We start from the raw sequence: 23,697 nt of genomic DNA on the forward strand, positions 1-23,697 counted from the left end.
CCCAGTAAAGTTCCCAGAACGTTATGAGACGGACGTGTTGTGGAGTCCCCTAAAGGGTTGGAGGACGTTATTTGGCAGACCTCCACGGAACATTCAGGACGTTCTGGAAATGTTAAGGGAACCATATTTTATGTACACTTTACGTTCCCATAATGTTCTTAGAACGACCCCACTGGTGTTAAGGACGTTGCCCAGTAAAGTTCCCAGAACGTTCCAAGACTGACGTGATGTGGAGTTCTTTAAAAGGTTGAAGGACGTTATTTGGCAGACCTTCACGGAACATTCAGGACGTTCTGTTAATGTTAAGGGAACCATATTTTATGTAGAAATTTTATGTTCCCAGAACGACCCCGCTGGTGTTAAGGACATTGCCTAGTAAAGTTCCCAGAACATTTGAGACTCACCCACAACTTATCCAGAACCCCCAGAACATAGCCATAACTCAAACAATATATAATTATACTGTGAAATTGATACGGTTGGTGTGGTGGAGGATAAAGGATGAGATGGAGATCATGATGAATCCAAAATGATAATCTTTAATTAATATAAAACAAGGAACATGGAAACTGGTAAACAGCAAAACACACAACACATCACTATAAACAAGAACTGACCTAGACAAAGAGAAAAGCAGGGTATTTAGACAATGGAGTGATGAGGGGGATGACTGTCAGGTGAGGATAATAACAAACACAGTTCAGGTGAGAGAGTGAAAAGGATTATGGGAAATGAAGTCCAAATGGATGATGAACGGTTCCAAAAACAAATAGAAGGTCAAAAACTGGCAAATTAACAGAAGGATAATAAAAAACAAAAACAAATAAATAGCCAAAAAATACAAGAATAACATAAAAGCTAACAAAAACCCACATTAATTAAATTGTTTTAAACAATAAAGATGCAATTAAAACAAAACATTTACATTTGGAGTGCATAAAATGTAAGATATTTCAATATACAACAACTGGTTAAATAAAATAAAAAATAGCCCACAAAATATTAAATTTATGTTTACAGATGTGCAAATGTGTATTAGATATATAAATGTAAAAAAATAACACCATGTGATAAGGTCACAAGCTTCATAAACATCAACCTTTAGGAACTTCAATCTCCAGGTCTGGAACCTGCAGAATAAGAGCATACAAATACAAATCCAGTTAAAAATATATTTACATAAAATGCATAAGTAAGGGCAAAAACACATATTACAAAACATCACAAATCCAAGAACTAAGATTTTTAACATTCAAATCGAGATGTGAAAAAAATATGTAGGAAGATTTCAGACTTCCAGAAAGATTTTCAAATTACCAACTTAAAGAAAAAAGCAATTACAAACTACAAAAATGTTAAGCTCCAAAACTTCTTGGTCAAGTATTTTTTATTGCCTGCTTCATTATTTGCCATTATTCTTTACTACTTCAAACAATCCAAGCCCCAGTACCTGAAACATTTTTAAAACATGCTGTCACTTTTAAGCCAAAACACTTGTGCTTTTGTATCTAATACTAATATTAGGCAAATTAACCCATACAAGAAATTACCTCATACAAAATTTTACAAATTCAATACATTCAATATTGTAATTTAAATCAAATTACACAAATATAAATAATGAACATGACTCTTATGTTTTTAAATAATGTGTGTTAAAGTTACACCTTCTTTACCCAGATTGCAGGAAGATACACTTCTTCAGGTTTGACAATGTGTGGTACATGACTTCTGCAAACAAAGCACAATAATGATTACATTTTTTTTGTAAGACAAACGCTAATTTATGATTCTTAGGTATTAAATTGCTTTACAAAAGTATTTCCAAAAAGTGTTGTTTTTTGTTTTGTACACAAATCATTTGATCTTTGGTTGGCTTCTTTGTGGGCTGAGCATTAATTTATTTTGTAAAGATCGAACATCTTAAAGATTTTTTTAACATCCTCTTTATGAAAATTGTTTAGCTCACTGTAAGCCTGCATGTTTATCATTATACTTTAAATGGCAAATAAGAATATATAGCCTAACATAGAAATAAAAAACATCACAGAAAAGAATAGCAAATAAACAGAAAAAACATTTATGTAACTCGCTGTAGAACAACGAGTGAAATCTATTTAAAAAGAAAAGTATCTTAACTTACCTTACAGTATTATATAAAGACAAAACAAAGATCACGCGTCGTCAAGTGTGGCAGTTTGAATTTCATGTGACTTCCGGGTCCTCTTGTAAGCTGTTGCATTATGGGAAAGGTAGTTCTTTTCATAAAGCGGATTGAACGCTTTGCTGTTAACTGACTACTGTTTCCAAGGTGCATTGCAATCTACATCATTATATTCAGAGAGTACAACATAATACATATTAGTATAGTATTATTTACTAGTATTTTTTGTGCTTGTTAACACAATGTAATGTAAAGTCTTATTTAATTACTATTTGTCTTTGTCTGATGTACGATAGTGCAGACTGAATCACTCATTTATTTTTCTTCATTCTGAAATCATTTATTTATTACTTTGTTTGTATGGTCCACTGCACATTGACACATCCTTTGTATTAACTGCCTATAAAAATAAAATGCTCTAACTGTAATTTCATATTTTGTCCTCCTAGTGATATCAGGAACATTATTAAATGACCAACAGAGGACCATGTGAGAACATTCTATTAATGTTCCAAATGTCCTCTTTGTAACGTTCTTATGTGACCACAGGATAACCAATATGGAACGTCTTCCTACAGTCATTTCGAGAACGTTTTTATCTGACCGAAATAGTACCATGTGGGAATGTTCTGTAAATGTAACAAATGTCCTCACTGAAACGTTCATATGTAACCACAGGATAACCAATATGGAACGTCTTCATACAGTCATTTCGAGAACGTTTTTATCTGACCGAAATAGTACCATGTGGGAATGTTCTGTTAATGTTCCAAATGTCCTCTCTGTAACGTTCTTATGTGACCACAGGATAACCAATATGGAACGTCTTCCTACAGTCATTTCGAGAACGTTTTTATCTGACCGAAATAGTACCATGTGGGAATGTTCTGTAAATGTTCCAAATGTCCTCTCTGTAACGTTCTTATGTGACCACAGGATAACCAATATGGAACGTCTTCCTACAGTCATTTCGAGAACGTTTTTATCTGACCGAAATAGTACCATGTGGGAATGTTCTGTAAATGTTCCAAATGTCCTCTCTGTAACGTTCTTATGTGACCACAGGATAACCAATATGGAACGTCTTCCTACAGTCATTTCGAGAACGTTTTTATCTGACCGAAATAGTACCATGTGGGAATGTTCTGTTAATGTTCCAAATGTCCTCTCTGTAACGTTCTTATGTGACCACAGGATAACCAATATGGAACGTCTTCCTACAGTCATTTCGAGAACGTTTTTATCTGACCGAAATAGTACCATGTGGGAATGTTCTGTAAATGTTCCAAATGTCCTCTCTGTAACGTTCTTATGTGACCACAGGATAACCAATATGGAACGTCTTCCTACAGTCATTTCGAGAACGTTTTTATCTGACCGAAATAGTACCATGTGGGAATGTTCTGTTAATGTTCCAAATGTCCTCTCTGTAACGTTCTTATGTGACCACAAGATAACCAATATGGAACGTCTTCCTACAGTCATATCAGGAAACGTTTTTATCTGACCAAAATAGTACCATGTGGGAATGTTCTGTAAATGTCTAAGGCGTCCCCCTAAAGTCACACGAGGAACCTTGAACTGCAAGACTTTTATAACTAACAAAGGACGTTTTAGGAATGTACCTAATGTTCTCTAAAGGTTCAGGTCTTTTCATCCTCTTTAGAGAACTTTTAGGGAACGTTGCGAAAGGTCACGAGAACGTCACCTTCTACGTGGGATCTCATTAAGAACTCATAATGGCAAACTGTAAGAAAATTTTTAAACTTTTGTGTAAATAATTATATTCATTTAAAAAAAATGAAATAATACATAACAAGTTTGCAATAAACATTTATTATTATTTTTATTTGTATTATTTTCACACTAATAATCTGTTCATGTGCTCTAGTATACAAAGTCTGGTATTTCATATTTTCTGGAGAAATATGAGTTTCAATAATAATATAATACTAATAATTGAATAATATACATTTCTGAAGTAATGTTTTTCCTTGTTTTGTTAGTTTGGTTGTGTTATATGTATACACACATAGTAACATTACTTTATAGTATGCTATGGTATGTTGTTATATGGAATGCCACTTTCTTTTGCCTGAAATGATTTTGCACATCATTTTCCTACTCTGTAATATAAAAGGCCACATGTTGTTCGAAATGAAATCTGATGTTGCAGAACTGCTCTTAATGATGTACATGATAGAAAATGTTACTGTCAAGAGTCATTCATTCTCTTCCATTGCCAAAAATCTGTAGCAGGTATGTAAACAAGTACACAATGTCCAGATAGAGACTTAGAGTTGCAAAGATATATTCCTCAGGACTTATGCTGTATTGCTTATTTCCCATCAGCAGCTGTGTATCAAAGGCCAGGAACTAAAACAGAGTTAGAAATACATGAGGAGACAAATAGATTATTTAATGTTATATCACCTTAATGACAGATGACACATTTAAAACCATAATCCTATCTAGGCTAATCTGTACTTCTTACCATGGTGAAAACAAGAGCTCCAATGCTGGCATAGACGGCATGTAACCAAGGGACCTTTTTAAAAGAGCAGTTAGAGCAGTTAAAAAGGGAATACAGTATTCAGCTGTAGAAATGTTAATGGTTTTGCATGGATTATTATTGAGATTAACTAAAAATTCAACCTATCAGTCAATGAAAGCCCAAAATGTAGAGGTTGTTCTACACAGTAAAATCCCTGGTGTTAAATAAACACTGCTTGGTGTATATATAATCCACACACAGATGGGTGTTAAAAAGACTGGTGTTAAAAATGTAACACTAAAGCAGTGTTGAAGTGAATACGATAATGAAGTGATGATAAAAACATTAATGGTAAACACCTGCTGGTCATTCTGTGTCAAATTAACAAAAATTTCCTGGAAATTTTTCTGGAAAAGTAATACTAAAATGATGAAGAAAGACAAAATGCAATAGATGAATACTGTTGGGTGTATGACTCCAAAAGCTGCAATCTTTCACGTTTGCCTCTCTTTCATTGTCTCTGTTAAAAAAAAAATATATAACTTGCAGCGTTATTTTCTAAACCGGGATGATATGTTTATCTTCTAAACTGCTGTCAGAACAAAATACAAGTGCTCAACTATTCCAGCATCCACACACGTGATTTAGTAGACAAATTATCGTTCTGACGTGATGTAATCACAAGTCAAATAGACATTTACCACAAAATGAATCACATTAAATCTTAAGTTTGTGTTGGTTATCGGTTCATTTGAAGTCACCATTATTGTGATTAACGTTTCCTTTAGTTAGGCATTCGTCCTTTGACCTTCACTATACTATTTTCCTCTTTTAGCAATTGTTACATTGTTTTGTTAAGACTGCTTGTTCATTGCTTGATGCATTGTTTAGAGGGAAACCCTTTCATAGCATCTGAGGTTGTTTATTTATATTATACTCTACCAATCATTAAAACATTGATTCATAAATAAATGATAGAGACGTTAATGCAAATGCAAAAATGCTCTATGAACATGACACTGTTCTGAATAAGACTGCTGTAATTCTATGGTTTTTATTTAGTTTTTTGCTTAATAGAGACATCATGACTTCTGATACAAATCTCAACAAGGGTGCCAGTAAATGGTAAGAAATGTGCACAATTTTGTCATGTCACAATGCACCAGTCTTTTTATATATACACCAAGCAGTGTTTATGTAACACCGAGAATTTTACTGTGTAGTCTTTATTTTATTACTAGATACTTACATAGCCAAAAGGAACCACCAATCCCATTACAATAGCACAGAAAAACATAACCATGCATAGAATGAATAGAAGGCCTTGGAATGATGTGACATCAATCTATGAAGACATGAAGACACAAAAATCGGTCTCTGTGTGTACCTACTTAATCATATTTTGGAGGAAAACTGTCTTAATGCTAAACATTAAAACATTCTTAAATGCTAAAAAATGTAATAAAAACCGTTTTAAAAATTATTTTAGGGTAAATCTATTTATAATTATTAAAACAAGAAGTCTATCCCTTTAGATAGCTAAGTAAATCAATGTAATGTATGTGTGTGTGTAATGTAATAATGATTTTCTCACCTTGCTCTGAAAACTAAAGATGGTGACACACAGACACACCACAGCAGTGATACCAACACAAAGCACTACAGACTTTGTATTGTAAAAACTGTTGGAGTTAACATAAGAGAACATTATGGTAAGTACATATGTTAAAGAAAGTGTATGTTTTACAGTGTGTGTTTAAGAACATGTGTAAATAAAAATCATATATGAAAAAGCATGCAAGCATACAATTCAAATGTCATTACCTGGAAATAAAGCCCAACATGCAAGCCATGCTCAGTGTCTGCAGGCCACAATGTTTGAAAGAACAAGCAAAATAAATAACATTAAAAAAAATCTGAATTAAAAGAATGTTGATGCAATATGATGCTATATGAGGTAATTAAGGAACTAGAAAAGCATTCATTTACTGTAGATTTTTATGTACTGTAATAACGACTACACATGGTTAAACTTTTTTAATGCATGGCACTCTTATCCTAGCAGGCATGCATGCAAGTGTTAATGGAATAAATTTTGAATACCATTTAGGGTTGCTCTATCATAATTTTTCCTACATTTTAGTACGGTGATCAACAGAAATCATCATACTACAATGGATGAAAACACATACACAGCAAAATCCTGGGAGTTAAATTAACACTGCTCAGTGTTTATATAGGTCCACTCTCCAGAGTGTTAAAAAAGTAACACTGGAGAGAGTTAAAAGCTACAATCTGTGACTTTATTCTCTCTATCACCATCTCTGTTTGAAAACTGAAATTGCATTTTACATCTTACTTGTAGAGTCATTTTCTTAACTTAGGTTAAGATATTGGCTGTTTCATTTAAAGTCACCATTATTGTGATCAGTGGTTGTTTTAGTTGGCCTTGACTCTTGACTATTAGCTTGTTAGTTTTTTCTAACTGCTATATTTTAGTGTGTTTAAAACACATAAGTTATAGCAAAGAAAAAGCAATTGTGTAATTAAATATTGATGGTTAATATATAATGTCAAACATTCAAATGAACAGATTTATTAATATAGATTTCATCACTCATCAAAAGCATATTTCTCTGTTAATAATGAAATACTACAGTTTAAGCTCCAGAACTCTCATAGCAGTTTGTTATTCTGAAGGATTTTGATAGTGTGCACATAAACATTAACCGCTGAACAATGTAGATACAAAGACATCATGAATCAGAGTATGAATCTCAACAAGGGTGACAAAGAAAATGTTAAAGAAGTTCATTATTTATTCATGCCCCAGTGCATTCTGGGAGTCCTGGATGAGATTTGTAATTTGTTGGTACCCAGCATGCATTGCAGCATGAAGCTTTTCATTTTATTGTCACCATCGTTGTGATTCGTGCTTTGATTCTTGGTGTTTAAGTGTCTACATAACACACCAGTTAATTCTAAGTGTCAGTGTTTAAAATTATTCAGAATTAAAAACTGTTGTGAGAGAGCTGGATATCATACTGCAGTATCATATTATTGACAGAAATAAATACTTCTAGTAAGAAATCACTGAAGAAATCATTTTTAAACAGAGTGCTATTTGAAAGTATATCCTAACAACCATTATAATCATGGAAATGCATTAGTGTCTTCTCTTTGGCCACAACAAACATGTTTTAAACCCATGTAATTATAACAGCCAAAAAAGCTGAAAAGCTAAGACTAACTCAAGAGTCCAATTAAAACAACCACTGATCACAATAATGGTGACTTTAAATGAAACAGCCAACATCTAATCCTAAAATAAGAAAATATCTCTACAAGTAAGATCTAAAATGCAATTTCAGTTTTTAAACAGAGATGGTGATAGAGAGAATAAAGTCACAGATTGCAGCTTTTAACTCTCTCCGGTGTTGCTTTTTTGGCACTCTGGGGAGTGGACCTATATAAACACTGAGCAGTGTTAATTTAACTCCCGGGATTTTGCAGTGTACAAACAGAAAAAACACCGGAAAATTGTGACGCATTCCGTGGCGTTGCTAGACATAAAGCTATAGTGTGGAACTTTTTCTTAAAAGCCTGTAGTGTGCCCGCACATTGCTTGCTTAACCTACTATCCCTACACTGCAACAAATAATAGGAAATTAGACATGTATGCATTTAAAATACTGAGGTTCTTAGCCATATAGTTACTGCCAACTTTTTATGTAGTGTCCTTAACTAGTGAATTAAATATACATTTTATATCTGAAAGATTATGCATCTCTCGCACCTGGACTTCTGTGTGTTCGGCCAATGGTTATTAAAAACTATTCCAAAAGCATTCCAATGACTATTCACAGCCCAAACACCAACAAATAATGCGTGAAATCCTTCCATCTTTAATCCACTGAAAAAAATGTTAATGTTAAGTGAATTGGGTTACTACTACATTGCAATGCATACAGAGTTTTTTGCAGCGATTATCAATGTAAATGAATACACCAACAATTAAAGTAAATTGTTAAAGTTAAACTTGAAATTTACACGGGGGGTCGTGCCCCAGTAAAAGGGGTCTAGTGATGCCCCTGGATGCTTCTTAATCAGATTGACAACACAGGCATAGCAAATACAACACAACCAAATATGTTTTAAGGGGACGCCAGCAAACGGTTAACTGAGGCTGGGGTTCATCACTTGTTGCCTCCTCTGCCAACCTTTTCCCAGAATTTGTAAAAATGTACTCTTGAGCTTGACCTTAACAATCTGTGCTCATATTGACTAATTTGTCTTCATTATTATTATTTAAACATATACCTTTAACATTTTCACATATTAAAATACACATTTTCAACGGATACTCACAAAAATTGTAAGTAGAATGAGATTCCAGGGAAATTGCCTCCTGTATCACAGAAACAAAAAAATGAACACTATTACATTATAATGTTTTCCTTATGTCCCATAGGTGTAAGAGTGTTTCATCAGTGTATAACCATAACAACTGACCTTAAATCACCACAGCAAGCCAATGAGATATATGTGACAAGAAACAGAAGACTGCAAAATAAAAACAATTATGGTTAAAGATCAGTTATCACATATAAAAAAAAACTTTTCTTGGTACAGATATTAATACATTGCCTCTGGTACAATGAGTAAATTAGGATTATTTTATTCCATTTAAGACCATATACATTTATTACATTTGCAATAATTTTTTGAAATAACTTAAAGTGTGACATACTTGGATATGGAGTATAAAATGGGATGTGTTTGAATATACATCCTTACTGGAGCACTAAATAAAGGCAGATAAAGAATTAGGACCATGGGAAATCAATTACTACCCAGATAGCATGCAACCATTGAAACAACGGTAAAAAATGTTGATTTGACAATGTTAATACCATTGAATCAATATCAGGTTGCACCCTCCATTAATATTGAAAAAATGTTGAAATTTTAACAAATCACCTTTATCGTGATCAGTGTTTGCTTTAGTTGGGCCCTTGACTCTTGACATTCACTAAGTTAAATCTTTCTTTTCATTTTTAGTATGTGTGTGTGTGTCTATGTAGAAACGAAAGTGCATTGGAAAAGAAAGATGTGTTTCAAAGTTAAGTTGACACTGATTGCTTTTTGTGAAGATGTCAAGGTGATATAAAATTAAGTGGCTTTACGTGATTATGTTGAACCATTTTTGACCGTTATAATTGTTCTGGTTTGTAAATCCACTGTGACAAGATAAACAGAAAAAAATGCTGACACATTTAGACATCATTACTCATCCTACAAATCTCAACAATGGTGACAATCATCAAACAAATTCAGATAAAACGATCAACTGCAATGCATTCTGGGAGTCTAAAATAAGTTTAGTACTACGATGATCAGGGCCGCCTTAACCTAATGTGAGGCCCTGGGGCTGAGAGATTTTGTAGGCCCCCCATCCCCTCAATTTATAGTCTTTTTGGTCACACTTTATTTTACGGCATCACTGTTACAGTGTAATTATACATTTTAGTACTAAGTAATAATCATTAACAACATGTACTTACTATAGGCTTGGGGTTAGGAATAGGGTTTGGTTTAGGGTAAGTTGCATGTAACTATGCATAATTAACTGTTATTGCTATAATAATTACACGTAGCATGTGTAACAAAGACACCGTAAAATAAAGTGTTACCGTCTTTTTTTAAGTGTAATATCTAGGTAATCTACATCACAAAATGCATTATTTTCTTTCGAGACATACAACAGTGAGTTTTCCCTCTTTGAGCCAGAAAACACCATAATATTGTTATTAACATATCACTGAGCCCACTTGAACATAAACACAAGACACTTTATTTAACAACCACACACAGCAACTTATGGTGATAATAAAACCAAAATGTGTGAAAGTATATATGTTTATAAGCTTTATGTTTATGTAGTTTTTGGAATATACAAATGTGCAGAAAATTGCCACTCACTAACTAAATGCTCACCACAGTTTTAAAAATATATTTTTGATAGTTTTAAAGCGAAAATGCATTAATGATAACAAAATAAGTCTTTATAGACAGAATCTTGTTTTTTTATTTTGTAGGCTATTGAAGATATAGTATGCATTGTATTTAGTATTTATGCATACATAAGCATGTAAAACGTATGAATATGCACAAAACAGACAGGGAACATACCTGCATATGATCTTTAGATAAAGAGATTATAAATATGAATGGTGCTATCAGGGGATGATCATTTGAGATGGTCTTGTCACTCTTTACTTAGACTTGCATCTTTACCGTTGCGTCTCTTTCTCGTCTTTCTAAACCAACAGATGTGTGTACTGTGAGCTAACGTGGCGTCAAACTACATCGCTTCAGCTGCGCACGCATCACTGTGCTTAAAGTAGATAGGAGTTTTCCTTACTCAAACATGTTCTGAGGGCAGAAAGAATGTGATTGGTTCACAAAAACGACAAATCAAAATGCTCGTTACTGGTTTAAGCCCTCAGCGGAGCCTCCAAGGCAGCTTCTGCAGTGAAGCAGTTCTAGCTCACCGTTGGTCAGATGAATAGCGCAGATATGGTAAGATAAGAATGAGACTGTTTTTGAATGCAGCTCGAAACGTTTCGAGCGTTTAAGTGACGCGTTTTCACGTGTCCGTGGCACGACTTTCTTTTTCGTGCCAGTTTCACGTATTGGTTACTCAATTGTTTTTCCTTTTTTCAAACCATTGTCAATTGGGATTGGGGTTAGATTTGTGGTTTTTGTTACATTTTTAAACTATTCTCGCGCGAGGATAAAGTTGGGTTTGTGTTAAAATGACATTGTTTATACATTTATTTGTCAGAAAATTTAATTGTTCTTGCTTGGAGTTGGGTTAGGGTGAGGATGTCATTTTATGTAACAGAAAGTTGTTCTAACCCCAATCACAAGCGACAATGGTAAGAAAATAGGAAAAACAATTGAGTAAACAATACGTGAAACTGGCACGAAAAAGAAAGCCGTGCCACAGACACGTGAAAACGCGTCACTTAAATGCTCGAAACGTTTCGAGCTTAATTCAAAAACAGTCTCATTCCTATCTTACCATATCTGCGCTACTCATCTGACCAACGTTGAGCTCGAACTGCTTCCCTGCAGAAGCTGCCTTGGAGGCTCCGCTGAGGGCTTAAACCAGTAACGAGCATTTTGATTGGTCGTTTTTGTGAACCAATCACATTCTTTCTGCCCTCAGAACATGTTTGACTAAGGAAAACTCCTTTGTGCGATATAAAAGCAAGTAAACTTAAACTTTATAACAACTAACAGCATTATGTGCGGGAACTCCTTTCTTTATTTGGCGGCACAGTTTCCTGCGCACGGTTGGAGAGACTTCTGCATGCCAGAGACTCAGCTGCACGAGCACAGAGACAGCGAGCGCGCGCGAAAAAGAGAGAGACCTGCACCTCACTAGTGCTTGCTTATTATGAAATTTCAGAAATTACTCTTTCATTTGTTTGTGGATTATTTCCCATTTCTCTGTCACACTCATTCTAACATGCAGGAATGCCAAGTTGACAATGCGCACTTATTTACATTACGCAGAATAGAAAAATCTGTTACGTCTGACATTTTATTTCCCGGTAAGTTACCACGGACCAATCAGCAGCCATGTAACGTGCAATTAGAGTGATTGACAGAAAACCTGACAAGTTACAAAACAATATGACCTTTTTAGCTCATCATGAACGCGAACATGGGAAGCCCCTGAACTTGGAAGGTCCCTGGGCTTCAGCCCAGGTAAGCCCGTGCATTAAGGCAGCCTTGACGATGATACCCAGCATGCATTGCAGAATAAAGCTTTCTTTTGTTGATCGTCACCATTGATGAGATTCATAGACCGATTCATGATGTCAGAGATAGATTCAATAGTTCAACCCTCTAAATGTGTTTTTATAATTCTCAAAATAACAGGCCTGACATTGTTTCCAACTAGTACTGTAGTATCCATTTCTTAAACATCTCTAACAGTATTTCATTAATATTATTTAGGTATGGCTTTCAGATGTATTTTAAAACACTGCTTCAACAGCCAAAGAAAACTTAACATTAAAACACAAGAGTCAATGGCCCAACTAAAGCAAACACTGATCACAATACTGGTGATTTGTTGAAATTTCAAAATGTTTTCAATATTAATGGAGATTCAATGGAATTAACACTGACAAATCAACGATTTTTAACATTGTTTCAATGCATGCTATCTGGGTAGGCAATTGCAAAAATAAAATATAAAGAAATACATTTATCAAAGCATACACTAGTAATATAAAATCAGTACTTATAATGATAAGAAGAGTTTAGATTACTCACTAGAATGTGAAGAGAGCAATGACTGCCATTGATGTAAAGAGCTGTAGCATCAGAATCGAATAAACCTGCAAGTATTACAGAGTTAGACTTATTATACACATTTCCATTTTATGTTTCATAGACCATAGAAAGTTTTAGATACCTTTCTTATAAAGATTTGTCTAATGTATATATTGTCCCAGGAAAATGATCCATCACCATAGTAACCAGGACATCCTGTGAGAAATATGGGATGAAGATATGACAAGAAAAGAAAATACAAAACAAAACACTACAGCAGATTTAATTAAGAAAAAACTAAACCTGCATTTGCCTCTTCATAGCTTGGAGGCATGTGTTCTTCAACACTTTCAACTGGGGTGACCTGTAAATACAGAGTATATTTCAGCTATACAGTAAAAATACATGAACATGTACTGTCAAGTGTATTCTCTGACTGTGCGCTTTCCCACACTTGAAGGAGTTAGGTTCTCACTAATTTTGAAGATATAATCTGGATTCCACTCAATGATTAGGCCTTTGTGAAACTTTTCCATTCATTTATTTTCTGGATTATTTAACACAGACCAAAGCTACATTAAGCTTTATAGGTGAAAAACCTTTAAAAAGACACAAACATACAATATAGTAAACACAAAGAAACCAATAAAATACATTAATTGGCAGTGTTACCATGACTTAATAGCAATTATTACATTTAACCAGAATACATACACATAACCATATTACATGATTCAGTACTTAAGTCAATAAACCATTTTAACCCAAACATTACACCAAACCCAAACCATAGTATATTGCACAGCCCAATAACAAGAGTACATTCAATATCATTGACTTTATATTTAACCATCAGATGTCAGTAGCTTTTACTTATTGTATTGTATGTTTTAACTAACCGGATTTAAAATAAAGGCTGTGAAATAACCCATGCTTTTAACCATAATTATTAAGGACCTTCTATTTTTACAATTAAACAATATTTAGTAAATACAGTCAATACTACTAATTTACTAATTTGATTTATTTAAATGTCAAATGGATTTTAACAGTTTTATAATACTCTAAAGTACTTAACCAAAGCATGAAAGTAAATTAAACTCAGTAAATTAAGCTGACTAAATAAATTAAATCCTAATAAATGTTAACAAACCCTAAATTTGCTAAACAAAGAATAATACAAATAAACACATCTTATCATACTACGCAAACAAACACCTCGTAAGCTAAATATGCGCTACAAGAACAATGACGTCATTTACAGAGCGTCATTGAATGCTACACTCACACGCTGGTAGTAGCAACAGCAACAAAGTACAGCGTCTCTTAAACAAACAAAGCTTCAGAGCTTACCGGCTGTCTCTTCAGAGTTTTATGGTAAGTACCCAATCCCGCACAGTCCTTAAAACAGGTATCAGGCTCTAATACTCGCTCAAGGTTTCCTTTGAGCTAGCACTGCAGTCCGCTGTAGTGTCAGCTCAGGTGCATACCAAATGATAGAAACAGTGCATTGTTATCGGGTCTGGGCACGCGAAATTAGTTGCACCTGATGTCTAATCAGGGAAGGCGGGGTGACGGGCGGTTTGCCGCAACACCTCCCACTCGATCTTTCGTAGTCCCCTCGGAAGATCGCACAGCATAGCAACCGTGCCGTCATTACCTTTACTCCTTTTTTAGCTCTTCAACCGGGAGAAGAACAACAAGGCGTCTAACGTCTCTGTGCAGCACAGTACCTTGACAGATCCTCATCCTGTCACAAAATGCAGATTCTTTAACTTTTGACCTTTGGACAGGGACACAGTAACTTGGAGAAATTTGAACATTTACATCCCTTACGATGCCTCTTGGATCAGAGTTTACATTAATGACTCTTCCGAGCTTGAACTGCCCTCTTAGTGCATTTTGGTCACATAGCCACACGATGTCTCCAACGGCGACATTTCTTTCTGCTGTATGCCACTTATTCCTCACGAACAGGTTTGGACCAGTAAGTTGACTCCATGATCTCCAGAAGCAATTGACTTGGGTATGTATCTCTCGCAACCTTTTATACGGGTAACTGGCAAAGTCAAATGTCTTGTAGTCCCCTGTCTGTGTGGCTCGACCAAGCAGTAGTGCATTTGGCGTGACATATTGAATGCAGCCCTCGCGGCTTTGAACTCTTGCATCAATTGGACGTTCGTTTGCGAGATTGGCTGCTAGTTGGATTGTTGTTAAAAACTCACTGAAGGTAAGATTCGACCCCTTCTCCAGACTTTGAAGTGCTCTCTTGGTAATGTGCACTGCTGCTTCTGCAGCACCATTTCGGTGCGGTGAATCTGCTGGATGCACTTTCCAGTTAAACTGTGTTCCATTCCTAACTGCATACTCCTCCAAAGTTGCTTTGTCTTGACTTTCCAGAAAAGCATACAAATCTTTTAATACGGGTTTTGCGCCAATGAAATTTGTTCCTGGGTCTGACCAGATCTTGCGGGGATGACCTCTGACTGCAGTGAACCTTTGATATGCTAATAGGAAACTCTCCGAGGATAAAGAATTTGCAATCTCTGCATGAATGGCTCTACTTGCCATACAACAAAAGACGACTCCCCAGACTTTCATTGACACCCTTCTCTTAACATCATCCCTTACTTGGTAGGGTCCAAAAAGATCGACGGCAGTGAACTCGAATGGTGCAGCAGGTCTCATTCTCTCCTCAGGTAAGTTCCCCATTATTTGTTGGCATGCTCTGGCTTTTGCTTTTTTGCAGAAGATGCATTGGTCGACAACTTTTTGAGCAACTCTTCTTCCCCTCAAAACCCATGCTTTCCTTCTCATCCTTAAAAAGGTGCCTGCCACTCCATCATGTCCTTCTTCATGAGCTTCACGAGCTAAAAGAGTTGCGATCCAGGCATCAAAGGGCAAGAGGGGAACAGTCTTGAGGTCCTCATGAAATACTTGAACTCTGCCACCGCACACCAGAAGTCCAGTTGCCAGGTCTGTGTAGACAACCAGCCGATCTATTGTGGTGTTTGAGAAAATCACACCTTTTTGCACTGCCAAACAGAGGTCCCTGAAAGCATCTTCTCTTTCCCTGAGAGTAATAACACCAGCAGTTGATACTGCCTCCCACTTTAGATTATCCAATGCCTTATTTTGGAGGAACTTCTTTGCAGCTCTCCAAACCAGTGCTACCGTCTTAATCAGTCTTGTTAGATTGCTAAATCTCTTCATGTCAATTAATTTTTGAACTGCTGTTTCATCAGGTGGTCTTCTTGACTCCATCTGGATTGAACTCAGGTCCAGCTCTTGTTTCTTTGACTGAGCTCTCGTAACTGCGGCTACAAACACCTTCTTCTGGATCTTGGTGATGTTCTCTCTGGCTGCCGTTGCAACATCTTTAGCAGACTTAATTGGCCACTCATTCACTGGTAGACTGAGGAATTTTGGACCTGACTGCCACTCAGAGTCTTCACCCAAATCTTTAGGGCCAGCTCCTCTCGTTATGATGTCCGCAATGTTCTTTGGCCCCGGAACCCACCACCAATCCTGGACGTTGGTGCTGCTTTGAATTTCGCCGATTCGATTTGCGAAGAAGGTTTGATAGCCATAGCTTTCACGTTGTATTGCTCCTAGGACAGTCTGACTATCAACCAAATGGTACCACCTTTCAACTTGAATCCTGCAATGCTTTTGGAAATACTTTTTCAGCCGGGCAGCAAAGACAGCTCCACACACCTCCGCTTTTACGGCGTCACCCTTGTAGTCGAGGGGGGTCAATTTAGCCTTGGATTCCACAAGCCTCACAGTTATGCCCTGATAACAGCTCCAACGAAGATACAACACTGCCCCATACGCGTGTTCACTGCCATCAGAGAAGGTGACACCAAAGGGTTCAGTAGTAACAGTATCAGCCGGTGTCAAGGGTCTGATGAATTTTATTTCTCCCAGTTCAGCATACTCTTCCAAAAGCCTAATTGCATCCTCCCGAAGCCCTTCTGACAAAGCTGCATCCCAAGTATCCTTGATTGGGCCGTAGTTGACTTTGGCCTCTTGGAAGGCTCTTCGTACCAATATTACACCTTTTTGCTTGGCAGGAGTCACCAGGCCTATTGGATCATACAGCCCTGAGACTTGACTTAGAAGCTCTCGCCTTGTAAGTGGATTTGGTGCTTGTAATCTCACTTGTTCTTTTAATAAATCTTGTCCAAGTCTCATTTTCCTCTTTTTCTTTGAGAAATTTACTGCAATCATGACATGAAGCTTATCATCTTGTACTGTGTATCCAAGGCCAAGAGCTTTATTGTCATCTTCTGTCAGCTGATTTGGTAAGATCATAGATTTTGGCTCAATTTTCCCACTGTCTCTAGGCTCTTTCCTCCCACTTTGATCCGAATAGACCCAGGGCTTAACGTAAAATCCCCCAGCTTTTAGGATTTGCTCGACATTAGACGTAATGACTTTCAGTTGATCCATGTTGTTGTTGGAAGTCAGGATGTCATCGACATAAGCATCCTCTTGCAGTACACGTCTCTCCTCCTTGAGGTGATTGAATATGGGGAGGTCTGCAGTCGCTCGCATGGCCAGTTGAGCAATGCAACCTGCTGGTTTGTCCCCAATGTTTACCCTTGTTATGGCGTATTCTTCAATTTCATCCTCTTCAGAATCGCGCCAGAGGAATCTGTGCAGATGTACTTCTCGATCTTCCAGCCAGACGGAATTGTACATTTTCCGTATGTCGCCCAGTGCAGCAAAAACTCCAGCTCTGAATCTTAATAGGACACCACGAATGGGGTTGAGTACATCGGGACCCTTAATCAGCAAGTCATTTAAGCTCAGGCCTCTAAATTTTTGGCTGCTGTTCCAAACGAGCCTTACTGGGGTTGTAACAGAGTGAGGGTTTGGAGCAATTAAGTGACTGATATACCATACTGGCCCAGTCCAGCCCTCAATCACCTTTCTGGACAACTTTACTGCAGCTTTACGATGGACCATCTCATGCACTTGTGCCATGTAGGCAGCTTTCCATTTTGGTTCCTTTGCCAGCTGTTTTTCTGTCCTGAGGAATGTTGCTTCGACAGCCCTTTTGTTGTTTGGTAAGGAAACTGGATCCTCCGTCCACGGGTACTTAGCATGCCAATGTGGTTCCTCACAGTGCTTGTCTCCATTCACATATGTTAAGCCATTTTTCACCATTTCTGCTTCTCTTTCTTCAGCGAGTGTCATTTCCTTGCCCCCTGGTGGGCAATTTCCGCAGCGACAACCTCCACAACTAGGCTCACAAGCAGCACCGATACTGTCCCACTTCCACCATTCCAGGAAGTCTCGCTTGAGGGATGCGGTGCTAGACTGGGTGGCAGGATACACAAAAGACTGATGAGTAGGTGTAATTTTACAGATGAGTTCTTCATACTTTACTGCCGCAGTTCTCATTGAGCGTGCAAAATGAGTTTTTGACATGTGTGCAGTCACATCAAGCTCTTCAAAAAGGTCAGGGTGAGTACCTCCTATCGTTTTTCCCAGAGGACCATCCCAGAGGACGAGATCTCCAACTGCACGAATTCTCTGGGGCACCAGCTGTCCTTCCTTATGACTTATAAGAAGTTGAATTTCTTTCGGTCTCACCAATTCATGCAGTGGAACTTCCGGGAATATTCTTTGCAGCTTCTTGGCTGTCACATGCCGATGGATCTCTGCAATACTGTCGAGTCCATAGCACACTAACTGGTGTGACTTGAGAGTACCTCTAGGGGTACTAACTTTGATCTTTAACAGATAGCGCTTGGTTTCGACTGACACCTTCATCCCGCCAACTCCATGAACCACCAATGTGACGTCTTCGCTTCGAAGGTTTAATTCATTAGCAGCTTTATGAGTGATGTAATTTGTGTCTGAGGCTAGATCAATTAGAGTTCCAACTTTTTGTCCAGCGTTGGCCACTACTTGTAGTAACATCATGATGACTGGGAATTCTCGTAAACCACTTTCAGCTAACAGCCCCTGCTCACTCACCATGGAATTGAGGGTCCTGGATGCTGAATTACAGAATGCATCTCGACATTGCTGAGCCAACTCAGGTGACAGCTTGGAGAGAAACTCCTCTTGGGATTCTGTGCATTTTGTGTCTCCGCTTCCCATTAAACCAGATTTTGTTCTGTTCTGAGGTGTACTCTTGGTTTCAGCATGTGGACACAGGTAGTAGTGGTGCTCAGGGACTTTTTGGTCTTTGCACTCCACATTTCTGCACAAGTAAGTGGTTTTGCAATATGCACCATCATCATGGATTTCTAGACATCTTTTGCATGCTCGAAGCCTTCTTACTGCATCCTTCCTTTCTGAAGGTTTCAGGGTCTTAAATTTCTTACAGAAATACAGCTTCTTCTTGTGTTTGCTGTCTCCACAGACAATACAACATGTTGGATCACTACTCAACTTGGTGGCTCTTGTCCTGGCATGCTTTGGATCAGACCTGGTCTCCTTCCTACTGGGTTCATCTTCTCTTAGCTGCTCCAGCTGCTCATAGATTCCCTCCTGCTCTTTGAGGAACTCAAGAAGCCTGTCGAAACGTGTGTGTGGTGCAACAGCAATATTAGCAGCGTAAACCAGCCATTCCTTTTTTAGTGATTCTGGGAGTTTGCTCTCAATGGATTTTGTCACCAGGGGATTCTTCATGGCTCCGGTGTCTCCAAGCTCACTTAGGTCTTGCAGGGCTTTTTCCACTGTTTGAATCAGCTCCACTATTTTCCTAGCTTGATGACCTCTCACCGGTGGCATTGCTTGCAACTCTTCCACAATTTCAAGGGCGATAGCAGTTCTGTTTCCAAAGCGGTTCTCGAGGACGCGGAATATTTCTTCTGCTGTACTATAGCTTATAAGTCGAAGCTCTCTTGCCACTCTATCCTCAAGACTATCCAGCAATTGAAACTTCTTCACCTCTTTTGATCCAGTTGGATCTCCTTGTTTCTGCAGGGCTTCCCACTCCTTCCGCCAACGATGAAAGTCACGTTTACTTCCTGTAAACCTAGGTAGGGATGTGGGCTTCAACTTGATAGCTGGCATTAAAGAACCGTGGGCTGTAACTGCTCCTCTCTCAGAGTTCTGTTCGATTTTTGCCTGAATTAACTCCGCCTTTTTGGAAACTAGTTTAGGGAGACATACCTCAAGCTTCATCAGACGGCTTTGAAAGTCTTTTTGTTCAGCAGGTGGAGCCCAACGATTCCAACGGGCATATGCTTCTCTTGCAGCTTTTACCAATCCTTCCAGGTGGCTCAGCATAAAATCATAAGCTTCCAGGTTTGCACATAACTGAGCGAGAGAGACACGGTCACACTCCGCTTCTGCCACTTGGAAAGCTAGGGACATTCGAGCATCTCCAAATTTGGCCCAGAGAGTCTCTGAAATTAGATCTCTTCCCTCCTTTAGTTACTGCTCACATTCTTTTGCTGTCTTCACTAGATCAGCCCTTTGTTGCGAACTCAATGCTGGCTCATCTTCTGCAGCATTCTCAGTCTCTCCCTTAGCGATGAAAGCAGCCTCCACATCCTCATTTGCCTCTATGACTTTTGTGGCTTGTAGTGAAAGATTATTTAAGCTTTCTCTGAGCTCTTCCTCGGACATGTCCATAAAAGTTCTGGAAATGAAATTGGAGAGTCGAGAGAAGAATCTTTTTGCGCTGGTTCTTTCAGCTTTAAGCTGCTCCAACGACTTTGCTTCCGCCATACCTTCTGATTGGAACACCGGAACAATGATGCACACTTTAGGATAACACCACAGCAATTTACTTTTTCCAGGCCTCCAGGTGAGTTTTAAAGTTCTCCAGTCCTGGCGGTTTTTCACTGTGGGGTGTATTCTCTGACTGTGCGCTTTCCCACACTTGAAGGAGTTAGGTTCTCACTAATTTTGAAGATATAATCTGGATTCCACTCAATGATTAGGCCTTTGTGAAACTTTTCCATTCATTTATTTTCTGGATTATTTAACACAGACCAAAGCTACATTAAGCTTTATAGGTGAAAAACCTTTAAAAAGACACAAACATACAATATAGTAAACACAAAGAAACCAATAAAATACATTAATTGGCAGTGTTACCATGACTTAATAGCAATTATTACATTTAACCAGAATACATACACATAACCATATTACATGATTCAGTACTTAAGTCAATAAACCATTTTAACCCAAACATTACACCAAACCCAAACCATAGTATATTGCACAGCCCAATAACAAGAGTACATTCAATATCATTGACTTTATATTTAACCATCAGATGTCAGTAGCTTTTACTTATTGTATTGTATGTTTTAACTAACCGGATTTAAAATAAAGGCTGTGAAATAACCCATGCTTTTAACCATAATTATTAAGGACCTTCTATTTTTACAATTAAACAATATTTAGTAAATACAGTCAATACTACTAATTTACTAATTTGATTTATTTAAATGTCAAATGGATTTTAACAGTTTTATAATACTCTAAAGTACTTAACCAAAGCATGAAAGTAAATTAAACTCAGTAAATTAAGCTGACTAAATAAATTAAATCCTAATAAATGTTAACAAACCCTAAATTTGCTAAACAAAGAATAATACAAATAAACACATCTTATCATACTACGCAAACAAACACCTCGTAAGCTAAATATGCGCTACAAGAACAATGACGTCATTTACAGAGCGTCATTGAATGCTACACTCACACGCTGGTAGTAGCAACAGCAACAAAGTACAGCGTCTCTTAAACAAACAAAGCTTCAGAGCTTACCGGCTGTCTCTTCAGAGTTTTATGGTAAGTACCCAATCCCGCACAGTCCTTAAAACAGGTATCAGGCTCTAATACTCGCTCAAGGTTTCCTTTGAGCTAGCACTGCAGTCCGCTGTAGTGTCAGCTCAGGTGCATACCAAATGATAGAAACAGTGCATTGTTATCGGGTCTGGGCACGCGAAATTAGTTGCACCTGATGTCTAATCAGGGAAGGCGGGGTGACGGGCGGTTTGCCGCAACATGTACAGTACAATCTTCCTCAAGTTATGAAAAGTAATTGCACTGTAAAAAATACTTTGCTGCCTTAAAATTTTTTGTTGAATCAACTCGGATTTACAAGTCATTTCAACTTACTACTATTTATCTTGACTAGAGATGAGTTGTTTTAACTACAGGTGAGTTGTTATAACTTATAAAAATAAGTTGACTTTTCTCAACTATATTTTATAAGTTGTGACAACTCATCTCTGTTGACATGGCCTGTAAATCTGAGTTGATTTAACCAAAAATTTTAAGGCAGCAAAGTATTTTTTTACAGTGTGGGTAAAATAACATCATATTTCTATTTGAGTATACTATAACTGCAGTTTAGTGAAAGCACATGAATGATTCAATTATAGAGACCAAGCCAACTGAAACAGGACATAAACATATCTGATGCCTTAACATGATGACAATTTTTAGTAGGAGTATTTTTTTTATTTTGTGTACACTGAATAAAACATGTTCTTAACAAAGATTATTTTGTTATCTCTGCTTTTACTTAAACGCTTGTCCAAAATATGTCCAAATATCTGAAACTGAGTCATCTAAACAAACTACTTTACAATAACCAAGAGTTCCCAGTCCCACTATGGTTCAGATATTGTTTATTTTTTAACTTAAATACATTTACATATATTTCATTTAATCATTTAGCAGACGCTTTTATCCAAAGCGACTTACAAATGAGGTAAACAATAGAAGCAATTAGAACAACACAAGAAGTGCCACAAAACACAGTATACATAGCTAAGGTTATTTATTTAGAATAGAAAAGATGTGGAACAGATACAGAGAATGTACATGATGGCGATTTAAATGACTTAAATTATTAAGTTTGTTTGTTGTCACTATATTAAAGGTTTTGGTAGGGTCAAAATGCATGAATGGTTAAAGTATGTTGTTACACTGAAAAAATGATTCATTGAATTTAATCAATTTTTTTAAGGTAAGTGGTTGCAATCAATTTATTTAAGCTACATTTAAACAAAAAAGATTAGTAAAGTAAAATAAAATATAAAACTTTTGTTAAATGTAGCTTAAATAAATTGATTGCAACCACTTACCTTATAAAAATTGATTAATTAAATTAATCATTTTTTTCAGTGTACCTTTACAATGTTTACATCAGTCTGAACTTATAATAAAATAAGCTAAAAATAAACAAATATGATACTATATAGTTAGATAACCAAGAGGATTAGCTGCTGATATTCGTTTGAAAAGACAGAATCAGGATCTATTAATAGACAGAATAATCCACTTATATGACAGTGTAGAGGCTTTTCATGTGACTACACAGTGTGTTTAAATTTAGACAAACCACTATTTCATAATATTGATATAATATTTAGTCTCTTGACTATTCTATTGTCAGTAATTTATCAAATTTATTCTTACCTTCTTCTGTGTCATCTTTGTCGTGGTTCTGCAAATATTCTTACTGTTCTGTTGTTTTTGTCAGATTGTCATATAAATTATCGATGGAAACTGTCAACCAAAATTAAGGAAAATTGATCAATAAGTTTCTTTCCTCTAGTTTAATATTGCTATGGATCCTGAGAAGCTGAGAACTCATCACTTGTCCCAACTACATCTGTACTGGAAGTGCGTTTTCATTTATAGTATCTATTCAGGTTAATCCTCCTCAGATACACATAGCCCCCACCAAACA

The 23,697-nt window shown here is 36.9% G+C and overlaps 1 protein-coding gene and 1 long non-coding RNA gene across 2 annotated transcripts; both read right to left on the minus strand.

Moving 5' to 3' along the window:
• Nucleotides 1-790: 790 nt before the first annotated feature.
• LOC129429008 (uncharacterized) lies at nucleotides 791-2,483 on the minus strand. The gene is made up of 3 exons (XR_012373338.1): nucleotides 2,144-2,483; nucleotides 1,677-1,731; nucleotides 791-1,450 (listed from the first exon to the last, which is right to left on the minus strand). It is a non-coding gene; the product is annotated as an uncharacterized lncRNA (long non-coding RNA).
• Nucleotides 2,484-3,890: 1,407 nt separating this feature from the next.
• faim2b (Fas apoptotic inhibitory molecule 2b) lies at nucleotides 3,891-23,697 on the minus strand. The gene is made up of 12 exons (XM_055183187.2): nucleotides 23,424-23,697; nucleotides 13,314-13,374; nucleotides 13,153-13,226; nucleotides 13,011-13,075; nucleotides 9,409-9,462; nucleotides 9,171-9,221; nucleotides 9,027-9,066; nucleotides 6,483-6,520; nucleotides 6,253-6,340; nucleotides 5,908-6,003; nucleotides 4,659-4,712; nucleotides 3,891-4,540 (listed from the first exon to the last, which is right to left on the minus strand). The coding sequence occupies exons 1-12, from the start codon at nucleotides 23,436-23,438 to the stop codon at nucleotides 4,391-4,393; spliced, it is 786 nt and encodes a 261-aa protein (XP_055039162.2). The 5' UTR covers nucleotides 23,439-23,697; the 3' UTR covers nucleotides 3,891-4,390.

This window comes from Misgurnus anguillicaudatus, chromosome 14, assembly GCF_027580225.2.
Source record: "Misgurnus anguillicaudatus chromosome 14, ASM2758022v2, whole genome shotgun sequence".
NCBI classification, from domain to species: domain Eukaryota; kingdom Metazoa; phylum Chordata; class Actinopteri; order Cypriniformes; family Cobitidae; genus Misgurnus; species Misgurnus anguillicaudatus.